Below are 15,772 nucleotides of genomic sequence, written 5' to 3' on the forward strand. Positions count from 1 at the left end.
TTTTCTCCTCATGTGCTGCCACATTTGAATCCATTCAGCAGCCCCGTTCATACATACATGGTCCTCAATCTGCTGCACACCCTGATACCTGCCCTGGACTCCAGGTTTTCGGAAACGGCGAATAATTTGTCTTTGGCTCTGGGTGAGGCTGGAGGGGTGAGTGAACGCAGGCAAAGCCGCCTGTACCTTTTTTTACACAATGCTGACACCTGCGAGTTGATTTGGTGAGTCACCTGGGCCTCTCGACCAGGTAGCCGATCGCTGGAAACGTTGTGTGTCGGAAACCGAGAGAGGATTTGGCCACGTCCTTACACACCTTCTCAGTGAAAGGACAGCGCACAGAGAGGTGAGTGGCCATTGTGGTAAGTTAGGACACAATTGATTGTGTACCGAATAGACTTTTGAGGCGTATACATGTTTCCTTTGTTCAACAGGCAGAGGAGATTATTCAAAATATATTTTCATCCTTCAAGTCCACATTACGTGAACTCAAATGGACAGATCAGAAGTCTCTCCAGTTTGTCATGAAGAAGGTAAATGAATAGTGATTGTAGTTGTTGACAGGCATTTGAGGTTGTTCTGATGTCAACAATTACCCATCCTCCTGCAGGTTGAGTCTTTGATTCCAAGACTTTGGACTACAAAAGAGATCTCTAGTGAGGCTGAGCTCGACCTCCTTTTTTCCAAGGTACATTACAGGCCTCCAATCTCACAAATTATAACTTCTTTATTAGATGAATCCTTTTCCCTCCTAACTTTGTACTGCACACATTCATTGTGATCTACCTCATTTTAATCCGTTTTGATTTTTAGGTAACAGTCGGCACAAATAGCTTCTTCTCCAACTATGTCCAGTTACTTTCCTTTCGGCGAAAGAGACGCAATGAACTCTTGACTGGGCGGGCTGAGGCGGCTGACAGGTAAGCGTCTGAATCTGTTCTTAAAGTTGAGTTCGAGCTTTCATGACTGTTTTGAGCAGCGTGTATCTGGTCTCTTCTTGTAGTCTGTCTGTCACGCCATTTCTCCTTGGTGATGAGCTCCTCTTTCCCATGGGAATGTTCATCCCTCCTCTCTTCCATCCTACCTATCCCAGGTCCAGTTTACACTGATTTTAAATATATTTTAAAAGGGATTTCAAACCTATATTTGGACATTGAGCATGACAACACACTTTTTGCCAAACAGGGCAATGAATTATGGTTTGATGGGTTTCCTTATTGCCAAAGACATCCTCCACCTGATTTTGCCTGATGGTAAGCAAAGCTTATTTTGTTTTGGGGTTACATACACTCCTTCACATCACGCCTTCTTTATAGACTACTTACAGAGCGCCTGATGTATTGTCCCAACAATCGGTCCGTTGTGTTGTAGTTTACTCTCAGAGTGAGATGGTGCACGCTGTTGGCGAATGTGTGTGGGCTCACTACCTCGCTGTGACAAAAGGAGAAGCGGGCGGCGGTGGGGAGTTTTCTCTGTCAGCGGGGCAGCGGCAGGAGGTGTGGGTGCAGTATTCTGCACTGCAGATAGCATTGCAGGTGAGCAGCAGTCGCCAGACTTTCGTCTCTGTGTAAAACAACATTTGAGCTTATTCGTCCACATTTTATCTTCCCCCCCCCCCACAGGCTTATCATCAGAGTCTAAAGAACCACCCAAGGGACACGTCCATCTCAGGACTATCACACACACGCCTGTTTCTCACATCTTTTTCACAGGTACAGTGGTTCGACTATTTGGCTGCAAAGGCCATCTCCTTTCCTCTCAGCTACTCACCGCATGTCTTTTATCGTGTTCCCTTTGCAGGTCCACTGTGACTCAGACGCGTACAGCCAATTCATGCCCTTAGAGCCTTCCTTCTTGATTACAGTTATTTGCTCAAAATCTGACCTGTGTCCTGAAAGCCTGCAGTGCCCCAATAAAACTCAGCAGCATTCATTAGAAACATGCTGAGTAACGGCTCATCAAGGTTTTTTTTGGTTTGTACAGGAATGATTATTATGGATTTTTTTCTGGCCAAACCTGTTGCTTAAGAAATAAATGTGACATTCACAAACTGTTGTTGCAGAGACAGTATAGTTTGTTTATGGCGTGAGTATGTACTGGTAAAGAAAAACCTGACATTTTTTGTATCACTTGTTATTCTGAAGATATGTTTGGATTTCCTATATTACACGATTACACGCACGGGCTTTTGCATAGTTATATTTACAAAATAAACATTTTAAAAACTATTTTCCCTCCACGTTTTCACAGATCTACTCTCTCACTTTTCATGCTAAGAACATTTAGCTTTAAATGAGCTCGTCTCCTTGGTAACACTCACCTCTGACAGCAACAACGTAATTGTTATTATTTAAAAAAAGAAATTCGGCTATATTTGAGTGTAAAACTCTGCGGCAATCAGCTGGAGAATTGAGGGGATTTCTCACTAAAATATAAAATGCGATAAAGAATAAAAAATGCGGAAGAAAGCCACGCACAAAATAGCCGCCGTTAACACATTTCCAGCAAAAGACAGTGCAGGGTTAACGGCGACAACACGAGCAACGACGACTCCGGCGGGGAAAGGACTCGGAAAAGCTGGAGCCAAACGTCTGGGCCAACTTCTGAAACGAGCCACCGAGAACCAGGAGGCCACGGAGGAGGAAAAGGCTTCTCTGCCGAGTGAGTAACAAGAGCCATTGAGCCATTATAGCTAGCAGCTAACATTAGCCATTAAATTTTGAAATGAAAAAATAAAGAAATAAATGATAACACAAATTAAATATTCATCCATCTCACAACCCGGACCTTGAAATATAGGCCCTATTCTGGAAATACCCCGTGTGAAGTCTTATCTTGTCTTTATTGATCTTTTAGGAACTCCTGTTCGTCTTTTCAAGCATCGGATTCAAACTGCAGCTGAGAATGCAACGAGGACCCACGCGTCCCCTCACGTCCCCCACCTCATCCTCGGTGTGGTTTCCCAATGCAAGCTGCAGGGTGGCATCTGCATGGCAGAGCTCAGGCAGTTGCTGGCTGCTGGAGGCTTTGATGTCACCCAGAACAAGTGGCAGGTGAATCAAAGGCTGCCTAAGAAAGACACAGTATCTCAAACTACAAGGAACTCCACATCCAGGCTCAACGATATGGTAAAAGGACCGCTGACTTTAAAATGTGACTTGTTTACGTCTATATTTCAGTTGAGTTTATAGGAGAAACAAGAAGGACAAACGGGACAGTACATTGCTGCGTTAATGCTCTGTACATTTAATGTAGTTTAATAGAGGTTGGCAGGAAGTGGAATAAACTTCCACATTTTATCTTATTGAGAGCTGGGTTGGCCTGAACGTTACATAGCAAGTCTGTCTTGTCACCAATACTCCCAAATTGCACGTCATGTTGAATCATTGATTTTCATTTTTTTTTTAATCAGAAACAGATAGAGGCAAAGCAAGTAAGGATGAGTACTGTGGAATCCCCAAACTCAAAAACTAATCTGAGGCAGAGAGCTAGCATGTCTCCAAAAGGAGCAGAAATGTCACAGAAGCAGGCCAAAAGGACTCCCATATCAGAAAGAAAGACTCTCAGAGAAGTAACCAAAAGACAAAAACTAACTCTGAAGACTCGCAAAGCAGCAGCCAAATCACGTAAACCAAGAAGGAAGACACCCCAACCCAAAGGAAAATCACCCAAGCCTGCAGGAAAGGAAAGCAGATCGTCAACTAACCAAGCAGCCCAAAAAGTACGGAGAACCAATAGACGTCCCCATCAGACTCTCCAGAGAAGACAGCCATCAAGACGCAGGCCAAGATTAAAAACAGGACGACGGGGTGCGAGGAGAAAAGCTGGTTACTACTAGCATTGTGATTTAGGGTGAGAGGTACTAAAACTAAAACTAAAACCTTTCAAGCAATGTGAAATTGTATATTTTGTTGTAGACTTAGGTTCCATGTTCTCAGGGTAAAACATGTACTTATAAAAGTATCTATATAAAAGAAAACCCATACGCTAAAATACTTGAATGCAACTTTATTGATTGATTATCCAAAATCAATAAAGAATGCAAATAATAGTATAAAAAGCCGCCACACTCTTAAATGTAAAAAAAACACTTAGTACAGAAACCTGTGTTTTTCCAGATGGTGTCCAAACGCCATGATACAAGTATACACATTCAGTGTATAAAAGGATACATATGTGGTCCATGCGGCCTCAATGGTGCAAAGGACATCATATCCATTCCTAGTCCATTCAAAAATAAACTCCTGTCCTCTGCTCGCTCTGTCTGGTCAAACCAGCAGTTTATGACTGTCACAGGACACCCCACACCTCCTCAAAGGCCGAACACATCTTAGCACAGGTCAGTGCCGCAGAGAGGGGGTAGTTGCTGATGGACACCGTCTTCTCTGTGTAGTCCACATTCACCTAGTAAAGACAAATAGATTAGTAACACAGATATAAGATATTCGCTGCAGTAAATAAGCTACAATGTATAGCGGTTTCTTACCGCTCCATGTGCAAACGCTCCAATCACAATTGCAGCCGGTCCCTCTGGCACCAAAGACCGAGGACAGACGGCTTCTGCGGTAGCAGAGAAGGAGGTGGACATGCGAGGGCAGCCGGGAGGCAGGTGGTCAGACACTGGGTTTTTAATCATCCTCAAAAGCTTCTGAGGACCGTCAGAAGCCCTGACACTCAGCTTGTGCAGCAGCTGAACTAAGATACCAGAAGAGAAGCAAGAATGATCAGAACAAGTGAGGCAGAAGAGGAGTTATGGACATTAAACAATAAAATAAGTGACTGAACATTTTCCCCCCTTTGCCCGAACAAACCAACTCATATACAGAGCTTGTACCCAGAAAGCATTCAATATTAACGGTTTACCCATAAGGCCGCAGAATCGAGGAAAGGTTCTAGGAATGCGGGTCTGTGGGTTGATCTCTATCAAGGCGTTTTTCTCTGTATGGATGTAAACCTGCAACAGGCCTGCCCTGTTCAATGGACTGTCCATCAACATAAGTAGACTCTGGTAAAAAAAAAAGAAAAAAAAAAGATATAAAATGTTGAGATTATTATTTTTAAACTCCAATACAGCCATGCAAAAAGGAAAAGCGGTTGCAATATTAGACAATTATAAGTCACTGCAGGTTTAACGACCGAAAGCCAAGGACAGACATTTTAATTACATTATTCAATTTAAACAAAATCTAAGTTATGAAAGATATACGTTATGAACACTATTATAAAGGAGTGCTTACTTGATGTGTGATGTCAGGTCTTATATGTCCCGGATTCCTTCCACTTTTGACGATCATATTTTTGTGTTGGTCGCAATTTAACAGCTCAAAGGTTTTTCCGACCTGTGAAATACAAAACGTGAACTATATGTTAAATCAACGTAATTTGAATACATCGGTTTTGTTCACTTCCACTGGTAGGAGAAAGTGGGCTGCATCACAACATCACACAAACACGACTCTGACGCTTCACCTTCACTGTTTCCAACGACGCTCCCTCCAGAATAACAACCAGTCTCCTCTCTGTCATACGGTCGTGCAGGCTGCGGAGATGTTTGGAAGGTTTTGGTTCATATTCATCCAAATGTTCAAGACCACGCTTCTTCTCATTAGGTGCCGCCATGTTGCCTTCGATTGAATTGTCGCAGAACGGGTGCGTCACTACAACAAATTGTGGGCTTCCACGTGACGATAGTTATTTTTAATTTAATTTTAATATATATAGCTAACAAAAAATCATATGGAAAACCTGTGATAACGTTTTATTTTATGTATTCTTAAAAAGAGGGGGAAATACGTAACACTTATATCTGTATGCGCGCGCCAGACCACTGTTGGCACCATCGTTACGTCACTTACATGCGACGGATGTTCTCCCACAACGTGTTGAAGAAAGATTCACGTGTGTGTTCCTTAAGCTTACAGCGTACGAGCAGAACGTTGATCAAAAGCAGATTCGCCGGTGAGTTTGGGGAGAATAATTGTTCCGATAATTATGTAATGACCGACTAAATCAGTGTTATTAATCGAGATTGTAATTTGGAGACACAATATCTGGTTCAACTTAAGTTACGTTAATTGTCCGAGTTTGACTGTTCGTTTACAGTTCACTATGACTGCAGCGCATTATAATTGAGCACTTATAGGTTGCCTATATCTGCGGCACTGTAATTTTGAATCCATATGATCTACGATCAGTGTAAATTAAAACAAAATGCGTATCTATGATGAACGGAGTCCTCTGGGTGTTTTTTAGTGCAAAAGGCCCGAATTGTGATCACTTTTAAATTACATCCCCGTGGAAGGGTTGATGTCCACAAATGTTAATAAGAGACTACCTGTCATACAGTGGTTCTGTAGGTCTGTTTACACCAGAGCTCAGTCATAGATTCGTTCTAATTATTTATATATATAAATCATTTTAAACGTTTCTTTGATTTTACACTTCTACTCAGATAATGTATTTTACTAGATTCATTTCAGAACAACAAGCCATGACTTACTGTGTGTAGAAATGTGCAATACGTTCGCGTTTAGAAGCAGGGCAGTAACTGTGGCATCTGTTTATATGAACCGACATTTACTGTGTTTTATTGCACTGGTGTTTGATACATGAATCATTGTATTCTCTCCCTTTCAGGTGTCTGTGTAGCTTGGAGTCATGGGTCGCAAGTTGGATCCCACCAACAAGGTGAAGAGAGGACCAGGGAGAAAATCCAGGAAGCAGAAAGGAGCGGAGACTGAGTTGGCCAATTTTATAACTGATGGTGATTATTAAGTGTTTATAAAGACACACGTTAACGCTCTAGTAAAGTTTACCATCGTACCGTTGTTAACAAGCCTTTTTTTAAAGTGTTCATTTTCTCTTTGCAGAGGAACCTGCACCAAAACGCTTGTCAAGTAGAGGCAGGAAAAGGTAATGAATGAATGACTGATTATACAACATAAAGTAACATTGCTTTTTACAAAGTGCTCATTCATATTGTTATTTAACAGAGCTGCAAAAAGAGTCCAGAGTGTGAAAAAGCCTAAAGATGCTGCGGCCGAGGAACAGCCCAAGAAAGGTATCATCAGTATTTCCACACGTGTTTATGTTTTCTATACATAAGTGCAGACAACTGATTCACCTTATACATGTGTGTTCTAGAGTTATGTTTAACCACGTGGTATTTATTATCTGTTTATAATAAAGGATTCACTGATGAGAACAGTAAATGGTTGAAACCGTCAACGAGGAAGAGAAAAATTGGTGAACCTGAAAGTGATGATGACAGTGATGAACACTGGGAGGAAGAAGAGGATGAGGAGGAGGAACAGCCAAAGAAGGGAGCAAAAGACCTAGGAAAAAAGAGTGCTAACTTAGGAATTAAAGAAGTGGAGGAAGAGGAGAACGACGATGATGATGAGGAGGACGACGATGAACTGGTTGACGACTACGGGGCACTTGATGACGCCAGTGACGAGGACGAAGTATGTTATATTTTTGTTTTACTTTTTGCCAGCCACCACTTTTTGTGTGTTTCTCTGTACTTGAGACTGGAAATTTGACTACATTTGATATTTAATTGTTTAAATGTAACGGGTGGTCAAAATGGCTAGTACAATTCCCAATTGACTCAAAATGTCCTCCCACTTAACTGTGTATATATTCTATGTGTCATTAAGTGTGGCTGCAAAATCCAGGAGTCTGGATGCTTGATTTGGTAAACAAAGTTTGTTTGATTTAGTGACAATATTTCTTGTGTTCTTTCCACATATAGCTTCTTCCCATTGAGCGTGCAGCCAAGAAAGCAAAAAAGAAGGAAACTATGTCTCAAGAGGAGGAGGATGATGATGATGATGATGAGGAAGACGGCGACGATCAAGATGGTGGTGATCAGGAAAAGAAATCCGACGCTGACACAGATGAGGAAGACGCAGTACAAGCCAACATGGATGAGATGGATGAATTCAAGTTACCTGATGCAGAGGAAACCGAGAAGGAAGGTGATTGACTCACGTTTTTCCAAAAAGATTCTTCTCGCATTTTTTAAGGCGGCAAAAACAATTTTCTTTTCTGTGTTGGTAGGCATCATCCCCCTGGACCTGAAGACAATCTATCAAAGAATTAAGGACAACATTGACGTCCTTTGTAACTTCTCAGCAAAAAGGGAAGAAGGGAAACCAAGATCAGCGTACCTCTCTCTTCTGAAGAAGGATCTCTGTACTTATTACAGCTACAACCACTTCCTCCTTGAGAAATTAATGGACCTCTTCCCTCTCTCAGAGGTTGGTGATTATTTTTTCCTCAGTACTAACAAAGGCATTGCTATGTTCTCATAGCTTCAGCATGTTGCTGTTGTCCTGCTCGAGAATGGGTTTTAAGTTTATAAAAAAAATGTTAATTGATCCGTATATCTTTTTTCTTTCTCTCTTGCATCAAGCTGGTGGAATTCCTTGAGGCCAATGAAATTCAGAGACCTGTAACTATTCGGACCAACACGCTGAAAACGAGGAGGAGGGATCTTGCCCAGGTAACTGGATTGGGTGGGAGAGATTGATTCTATGTGCTTTGAGGTATTATCGAACCAAATCAGAAGAACAAATAAAGTAGTAACGTGGTTGATTTGTTTAACGGTTGTAAAATCACTTTGATTAATGTCTAGTCTCAAATGCTACTTTGCGTCCTCCTATTTGAACACTGGCTTGTGCTTTCCTTGTTTTAGGCCTTGATCAGCAGAGGAGTGAACCTTGATCCACTGGGAAAATGGTCTAAAGTTGGTTTGGTCATCTATGACTCCTCAGTACCCGTTGGTACGTTTCTGCACATTCACATCAACTATCTTATTACTTATAATTATTTAGTGGAGCATATCTGAGGCCGGCTGTTATCATATAAGTTATAATTGTAATTTGTTTTAAAACAGGTGCAACCCCTGAGTATCTGTCGGGTCAGTATATGCTGCAAGGAGCCTCCAGTTTTCTGCCTGTAATGGCGCTCTCGCCACAGGAGGGAGAGCTGGTGTTGGACATGAGCTCTGCTCCAGGCGGCAAGACCACCTATATTGGTAAGATTTAAGAGAAACATTGCATCATTGGACACTAAAGAAAGCATACTTGTTAAGATTTTATTCCATTTCTCACACTACACCCCCCCCCCCCCCCCCCTCCCAAAAAGCTGTTCCTTTTATCATGATTTTATTTTTAATATATTTTACCAGCGCCCAAATATATTCCGTTTGCCAATAGTTGTGTTTTAACAGTCCTCAATTTATTTTAAGAAGCGTGAAAAAATAATGCATTTAAAAGCAGAAATAAATCACATTGGCTTTTGTCTCACTCAACTTTAATGTAGACCAATGCTAACAAAGCAAATGTGAACTCTGGTCACATTCAAGTTAAATCTATTTAACGGTATTTGTGAACGTCCCTCCCTCAGCTCAGCTGATGAGAAACACTGGAATGATTGTGGCTAATGACGCCAACGCTGACAGACTGAAAAGCGTCGTGGGAAACGTCCACCGTCTGGGGGTCACCAACACGATTATCTGCAACTATGATGGCAGGCAAATCCGGAAGGTGAGGTTCACACATCTGTAGAAGAAACATCTCTCTGGTTTTTCTGAAGTGTGCCAATTCATTGAAAACGTTTGCCACCAGGTGATGGGTGGGTTCGACAGAGTGCTGCTTGATGCTCCTTGCTCAGGCACGGGAGTCATCGCTAAAGATCCCGCAGTGAAGACCAGCAAGGTAACTCGTGGTTTGCTGTTCACATTCGCAGTCAAACAATTACGTTGTGTTAACTTCATACTTTTTTTTTTCTTGACCCTCTGACAGGACGAGGCTGACATCCTGCGGTCTGCTCACTTGCAGAAGGAACTAATTCTGTCGGCCATTGACTGTGTCGATGCGGAGTCCTCTTCAGGAGGATACTTGGTCTACTGCACATGTTCAATATTGGTGTGTGTGCACTTCACATGCAGCTGAATTAATTTATAGGTTATCATGTTAAAGAGGAGTATTTAACAGAGATTCAGGTACTGACCAAAATATTTTCCACCAGGTGGAGGAGAACGAATGGGTGGTGGACTACGCTTTAAAGAAAAGAAACGTCAAATTGGTTCCCATTGGACTTGACTTTGGCAAGGAAGGCTTCACCAGGTAAACAAGTCAATCTTTTTTTTGGTTGAGTTAAAGAAGGGGCACTCTGATCTTTAACCGTACATTACTTTTCCATTCTTTCAGGTTCAAAGAACGTAGATTCCATCCTACGATGCGCCTCACTCGGCGATTTTACCCTCATTCCCACAATATGGATGGTTTTTTCGTTGCCAAGCTGAAGAAATTCTCCAATGTGATTCCAACTCTGTCTCCAACTACAGGTGAAGCTTTCCCGTACGAGCACTTGCCATCTTTCATCATGTTAGTTGACATGTTAGAAACTAAACTCCTCCTCTGTCTGTTACTTATGTAGAAGAAGGAGATCCAGATGCTCCTGAGGCGACAGCTGTGACCGACTCCTCTGATGATGAGAAACCATCCAAAAGTAACAAGACAAAGAAGATCGTCTCTGGCAAGGCCAGTGACCCACAGAGAAAAACACAAGCCAATGGAACAGCTGCCAAGAAAAGCGCAAACACAAAGGCGAAAGGCAAAAAAAACTCACCGGCTGGTCCAAAAAAGGCAAAGATTGCCAAGATGGATGGAGAGACTGTGCCAGGAAAGGCGGACAAGAAGCCTGCAGTGAAGACGGCTGGTGACACTAAAGCATCAAAGGCCGACAAAAAGGAGGGGAGCAGATTTGAGAAAAAGAAGGGAAAAAACCAAAAATCACCCAACAAAGCAAAGAGAATGGGAAAGAATAAATTCCAAAAGTTGAAGAAAATGTTGGAAAAAGCAGACTTGGAGTGAAGGTGTGGACAGAGTAATTAATTGTATCTTTGTAGAGCCCCCTTGCGTACCCAGATGCCTTCATCTCTTAAATGTGTGCTGTTACCATTTTGAAGTGGCAATACTGTACTGTGTCAGCCAGATGTGATTCCAAGGCCCGTGTACAGGTAACTAATCCTGATATCGATGCTCACTTAAGTTGGACGTTCCCCTTTTTTATATGTATTCCAGAATATTCATAATGTTTGTCTGTTGATTTAATTGCAGAGTGGGACAACATCCATAATATGTATGAATCTGTGATGCATAATAAATCTTTTAAGATACCTTGGTGATCACTTGTTCGTTTCATCATTTATCAGTTCAATGGAACATTATCTGGTCTTTAGATGGTTTCAAGTCAAGTCGGGAAAACATTTTGTGCCTTTAGATTTCACTTGACCATGTATGTCATTTTAGATTTACAAATGTAGTTGGTCCAGGTTATTTACTCTTGATCAGCGATAACTCCTGTTTCAGAATTCCCATTACAATTTTGAACCTCCAAGTTAATATCTTGGTAATTGAAGTTATCTTGTATTGAAGTTAAGTTCTAATTAGTCATAATGTAAAGTCCTACAATGTTCTATCTGATTTTCAATAGAATAGAATAAAGTCAAAAATTTAAGTTTTGACTGGGTCAGAAATCCTGTAAAATCTTATGGTAAACCTTGCAATATGCCAACTAGTATGTATTAAATTGATTAAATTTGTCTTTGACATTTATATCAGCGGTCTGTGGAATCAGCCAATCAGATTGATCCCTTTCGGACCGGAAGCTGTGTTGTTTACATTTTCTAAGATGGCGGCGGGGATGTATTTGGAGCATTATTTGGACAGTAAGCCGTTTATTATGAGTTTTAATGCTGAAAAGCATTCCTTCCTTCTTCCCCTGCTTCGTAGTCTGTATTTGGTTGTGTGATTTCTCTCCTGCACGATCCTCGTGCGGAATAAACCGTCGTAACCGTTTTTCGGCGGCCGGCGGGTTCAGGCTCGGTCTATTTGCTGGGGAAGCGGTTAACGCATCGCCCCGCAACCAACAAAAATGATGCCGTTTGAGATTGCATACATGACGTACTGTAACCAGACACGTTTCCTGCTGAACCTGTTGTAAATAAATGAAACCAACAGATATATATGCATTTTGCTCCCTGCGCATGCCTGCAATATGTGTGAATGTCGGTTGGAGCGCTAACGTTAATGGAAGCCGGGGTACATGATTTAGCTAACGTTAGCTATCCTGCTCGCACCGATGTGATGTTCTTCAGTTTTTTTTAAACGGTGTGTCGTCTCCCCCCCTTTCACATCGCCAGGCATCGAAAACTTGCCCTTCGAGTTGCAGAGAAACTTCAATTTGATGAGGGATCTAGATCAGCGCACAGAGGGTGAGTGACCGGTGTCATAACTGTCGATGAGTACCTGTCACAGCGCACTACGCCACCCACACATCGCATTATTCAACAATGCGATCCGTGCAGTGGTTCCCAACCGAGGGGTCGGGGCCCGCAAAAGGATCACAAGGGAAGTCTGTGAGGTCAAACGATGATGATGATGATGCTGATGATGATGATGATAGGAAACTCCTAGAGCTCACTAAAGAACATCCTTAAACATAAACAACCCAAGACCGAGGAATCATTCTTTGATTGAACTGCTGTCCACAGATGAGAAGTCCAAATTCCTATGGCTTCATTCTAAGGTGTCACCAGCCAAAACAGATTGGGAACCACTGATTTACTTTGGTCAATTTATCGTAATAGGTTGTAAATGATGTTAAATAAATACATATTCTAGGGGGTAACTTTGCAACCTCATGTGCTGCTCAACATAAAATGTTAATCCCTGCCAATGCCAAGTAAATGTTTTAGCTTCTTTTCAATTTAAACATTACTTGTATCCTATTTGTAACTTTTATTTAATGGTTTGAGTTTTGTTGTAGATGATTTTCTTTAATTAGTTTTACTTTCCTCTCTCTTCTAGATCTAAAGGGACAGATAGACTCTCTGGCTAAAGAGTATACAGCCAATGCACGGACTCTATCCTCGGAACAAAAGCTGTCCATACTCCGACAGATTCAGCAGTCTTACAGTAAATGCAAAGAGTTTGGAGATGATAAAGTGCAACTTGCCATGCAAACCTATGAGATGGTCAGTATATTTGAAATAGACATCATATTTTACATATATGACATTGAGATGGACCCAATACGTTATAATCAGTCGACCGACGTTCTATTTTCTGCAGGTCGACAAACACATCAGACGTCTCGACACGGACCTGGCTCGGTTTGAGGCCGACCTCAAGGAAAAGCAGATCGAGAGCACAGACTATGATTCCACCTCCAGCAAGGGGAAGAAAGGTGTGTGTCCACTATATTTGCTCAATATATCTTATATTTGTTTGTGCATGGACTCAACCTTGATTGACTAATAAAGTGTGTTTTGTAATCTCAGTTGAAACCAGGCAGAAGGAAAAGAAGACCGCTAAAACAAGGTCTAAAGTGAAGAGCTCAGATGAAGACGGCAGTCCTAAGAGCGCACAGAAGAAAGTCAAACTCCTTCAACCGTACGTTGTGTCTCTCATTTCCATCGCGTGAAACGTGTTCTAATTATAGTTCTATGGTCCCATTCTCACTTCTAATACTTTTCTCCCATCATCAGAGGCGAATTCAACAGCCCGGCCAACAACTTTGGGAATGTGCACCCATCTGATGTGCTGGACATGCCCGTGGACCCCAACGAACCCACCTACTGTCTGTGTCATCAGGTCTCCTACGGCGAGATGATCGGCTGCGACAACACTGATGTGAGTTTATGTTTTGCCCCCCCCCCCCTTTAGATCTCGGGGGTCCCACAAAGTTCCTTTTGAGATTGTAATTTCTAAATTTTTCTCCATTAAACAATACTTTGCGGTGGGTCCACATATGCAGTCATAATGACATTGCATATCGGTCCAACAACGACTGTTACAGTTGGATCGGGTATTGAAGACAGCATGGCACTCTAAAATCAGACGCTATCATTTCATATCAATAACTATTCACTACTCTTATGTCTATGCATTTAGTTTTTTACATTTTATTTCAAAAGATAAAACAGCAACAATTAAGTTGAGACTGATGTGGCCTTTCACATGGAAAGTGACCCCAGACTCTTCCACTCAATGATGGATACATCTGATCCATTAGCCTCCAAAGGCCCGGTATCAATGTGAGTATCTGTGCTTTAAGGGTTTTTTACGTGGGACTTAGTGGTGTGAATGATTTGGTTTAAATATTTAAATATATAAAATTAGGAGGGGTAAATGTCACACAAAGTATGCTGACATTGCTCTTTATTTTAGTTTTGTGGATAAATAATGCTTGGCATCAGATGCCCTGAAAAAGAGGATAGATAGCTTACATTCATCAAAATATGTTCACGCTACAACAAAAGGAAATGGGGTGTTTTTGTATAACGATGTGCTAAAATAGTTATTTTGGATGGACATTATGTCTGATAACACAGACAATGTATTTAATTAAAAGTGATCCAGTTTGAATGACCTTTATTAACAGCCTATGATTTCATGTTTGGCTTTGATTTAAATAACATTAACGTTGAATATCATTCATGTATCACAAAAGGTCAACAACAACATACTGTTATGGTACAGGGCTGAAATTTAAAAAGGTTAAATAAGAATATTGAAGAACAAAAAGCTTACATCTTATATATCAATAATTTGTTATTGCACATGTACAAGCACATCCTTTCCTTTATAAATGTATTTACTGTATATATATTTTTTTCCTAGATGTGAACCACACTGATGCTTAAGAGTCCTGCAGTCTTGTACATCTTCCTCTGAAGATAAGGTCACAGATGACAGAGAAATTAATTAGTTAGCAGATGCAAAACAACCCACACTGTATGTCTCTCCTTGACAGAATCCGATCTTGTGTTTTGAATCGTTTTGTTTCAACCAAATGCTCAATTTGCAGTAATGCTTAATTGAACGTTGTCTTTTTTTTGTCTTGACTCCAGTGCTCCATTGAGTGGTTCCATTTTGCATGCGTGGGCCTGACAACCAAACCAAGGGGCAAATGGTAAGAAAGCCAAGCTGACGTGTACTATGGTATTTTCAATGCATCCAATAAAAGTGTGAATTCTTTCTCATTCAAGTTGACCAAATAGATTTTCTGCTGCCCGTTTTTTTTTTTTTCTATGCAGGTATTGTCCACGATGCTCCCAAGACAGAAAGAGAAAATAGTAACACTTGGAAATAAAACATGGACACAGAACAGATGGAAAATGAGAAGAATATTTCTTAATTTGTTACTAGAATTTTTGTTTCTCATTTTACTTGACATTTGGTGCTTCTTCCTTTGGTTTATGTGATTTGCCATGGTCTGATGCCGTGTGTGTGAAAGCCAAGTGGTTACAAATGTATTTAAAATTTGTTTTTTAGAAAATTAATTTCTCGTTACTTTTGGTGCTCATATTGTGATTTCTTTCTTTTTTTTGAACATATTTTTTCATGAGTAAATAATAAACACTACGGCCCCCTGTGGTTGAACGGTTACAAGTGTAACAATACTTAATATTATATTCATGTGTACCACAACATCATCTCTGCGAACGGTTAGGCCAATTTATATTTTTTTGCTTCTTTTGTATAGTTAGTTTCTTGAGCCTCGCCTTAAACACTAGTTTTATGTTTTAAGTGTAACGAGAAGGCAAAATAACACAAGGACAAATGCTGCATCCCGACAGTATTAGTCATCCGGGTAGTGAGTTTCATTTCATTTTAACATTTGATTGAGTGCTGTATAGAAAGTAAAACGCTTTGTGAAAAGTATTGACATTTCTGTAGCTGAAACATTGGTA

The 15,772-nt window shown here is 41.0% G+C and overlaps 5 protein-coding genes across 14 annotated transcripts in view; 4 read left to right on the top strand and 1 right to left on the bottom strand.

Moving 5' to 3' along the window:
• The window catches only part of kel (Kell metallo-endopeptidase (Kell blood group)), a 5,655-nt gene extending 3,429 nt beyond the window's left edge, over positions 1-2,226 (top strand). For 7 of the 10 annotated variants that reach the window (XM_040165716.2, XM_040165723.2, XM_040165718.2 and 4 more), the window contains exons 9-18: positions 39-156; positions 251-346; positions 435-533; positions 611-688; positions 814-920; positions 1,004-1,093; positions 1,186-1,253; positions 1,372-1,535; positions 1,623-1,712; positions 1,801-2,226. In XM_040165716.2, coding sequence (XP_040021650.2) covers positions 39-156; positions 251-346; positions 435-533; positions 611-688; positions 814-920; positions 1,004-1,093; positions 1,186-1,253; positions 1,372-1,535; positions 1,623-1,712; positions 1,801-1,947 — 1,057 coding nt within the window. In that variant the 3' untranslated portion in view covers positions 1,948-2,226. The remainder of the gene's footprint in view (positions 1-38; positions 157-250; positions 347-434; positions 534-610; positions 689-813; positions 921-1,003; positions 1,094-1,185; positions 1,254-1,371; positions 1,536-1,622; positions 1,713-1,800) is intronic. The other 3 variants (XM_078094953.1, XM_078094954.1, XM_078094957.1) reach the window with 1 other exon arrangement.
• LOC144389598 (uncharacterized) lies at positions 2,035-4,784 on the top strand. Its single transcript, XM_078094958.1, has 3 exons — positions 2,035-2,661; positions 2,857-3,128; positions 3,413-4,784. The coding sequence occupies exons 1-3, from the start codon at positions 2,457-2,459 to the stop codon at positions 3,836-3,838; spliced, it is 903 nt and encodes a 300-aa protein (XP_077951084.1). The 5' UTR covers positions 2,035-2,456; the 3' UTR covers positions 3,839-4,784.
• Positions 3,994-5,634, bottom strand: emg1 (EMG1 N1-specific pseudouridine methyltransferase). The gene is made up of 5 exons (XM_040165840.2): positions 5,470-5,634; positions 5,238-5,339; positions 4,864-5,005; positions 4,487-4,695; positions 3,994-4,404 (listed from the first exon to the last, which is right to left on the bottom strand). Exons 1-5 carry the CDS (start codon positions 5,617-5,619, stop codon positions 4,291-4,293), a joined length of 717 nt encoding a protein of 238 aa, XP_040021774.1. The 5' UTR covers positions 5,620-5,634; the 3' UTR covers positions 3,994-4,290.
• Positions 5,635-5,829: 195 nt separating this feature from the next.
• Positions 5,830-11,200, top strand: nop2 (NOP2 nucleolar protein homolog (yeast)). Its single transcript, XM_040165727.2, has 16 exons — positions 5,830-5,958; positions 6,637-6,763; positions 6,870-6,912; positions 6,993-7,060; positions 7,189-7,466; positions 7,757-7,982; positions 8,065-8,264; positions 8,420-8,509; positions 8,702-8,789; positions 8,903-9,043; positions 9,415-9,554; positions 9,636-9,725; positions 9,813-9,935; positions 10,039-10,136; positions 10,221-10,357; positions 10,450-11,200. The coding sequence occupies exons 2-16, from the start codon at positions 6,658-6,660 to the stop codon at positions 10,884-10,886; spliced, it is 2,265 nt and encodes a 754-aa protein (XP_040021661.2). The 5' UTR covers positions 5,830-5,958; positions 6,637-6,657; the 3' UTR covers positions 10,887-11,200.
• A 394-nt stretch (positions 11,201-11,594) lies between these two features.
• Positions 11,595-15,467, top strand: ing4 (inhibitor of growth family, member 4). Its single transcript, XM_040165859.2, has 8 exons — positions 11,595-11,743; positions 12,218-12,289; positions 12,885-13,051; positions 13,149-13,263; positions 13,358-13,469; positions 13,565-13,709; positions 14,930-14,991; positions 15,116-15,467. The coding sequence occupies exons 1-8, from the start codon at positions 11,707-11,709 to the stop codon at positions 15,153-15,155; spliced, it is 750 nt and encodes a 249-aa protein (XP_040021793.2). The 5' UTR covers positions 11,595-11,706; the 3' UTR covers positions 15,156-15,467.
• The last annotated feature ends 305 nt before the right edge of the window (positions 15,468-15,772 follow it).

Source organism: Gasterosteus aculeatus, chromosome 20 (assembly GCF_964276395.1).
Source record: "Gasterosteus aculeatus chromosome 20, fGasAcu3.hap1.1, whole genome shotgun sequence".
NCBI lineage: Eukaryota > Metazoa > Chordata > Actinopteri > Perciformes > Gasterosteidae > Gasterosteus > Gasterosteus aculeatus.

Coding starts and splice junctions, on each gene's coding strand:
- ing4 (XM_040165859.2), top strand. CDS start 11,707: ATGGCGGCGGGGATGTATTTGGAGCATTATTTGGACA. Junction 11,744..12,217: donor TTTGGAGCATTATTTGGACA/GTAAGCCGTTTA, acceptor TCACATCGCCAG/GCATCGAAAACTTGCCCTTC. Junction 13,710..14,929: donor TCGGCTGCGACAACACTGAT/GTGAGTTTATGT, acceptor TCTTGACTCCAG/TGCTCCATTGAGTGGTTCCA.
- nop2 (XM_040165727.2), top strand. CDS start 6,658: ATGGGTCGCAAGTTGGATCCCACCAACAAGGTGAAGAGAGGACCAGGG. Junction 7,467..7,756: donor ACGCCAGTGACGAGGACGAA/GTATGTTATATT, acceptor TTCCACATATAG/CTTCTTCCCATTGAGCGTGC. Junction 8,790..8,902: donor TGACTCCTCAGTACCCGTTG/GTACGTTTCTGC, acceptor GTTTTAAAACAG/GTGCAACCCCTGAGTATCTG.
- LOC144389598 (XM_078094958.1), top strand. CDS start 2,457: ATGCGGAAGAAAGCCACGCACAAAATAGCCGCCGTTAACACATTTCCA. Junction 2,662..2,856: donor GGAAAAGGCTTCTCTGCCGA/GTGAGTAACAAG, acceptor TTGATCTTTTAG/GAACTCCTGTTCGTCTTTTC. Junction 3,129..3,412: donor CATCCAGGCTCAACGATATG/GTAAAAGGACCG, acceptor TTTTTTAATCAG/AAACAGATAGAGGCAAAGCA.
- emg1 (XM_040165840.2), bottom strand. CDS start 5,619: ATGGCGGCACCTAATGAGAAGAAGCGTGGTCTTGAACATTTGGATGAA. Junction 4,696..4,863: donor TCGATTCTGCGGCCTTATGG/GTAAACCGTTAA, acceptor CTGGTATCTTAG/TTCAGCTGCTGCACAAGCTG. Junction 4,405..4,486: donor GAGCGTTTGCACATGGAGCG/GTAAGAAACCGC, acceptor TGTCTTTACTAG/GTGAATGTGGACTACACAGA.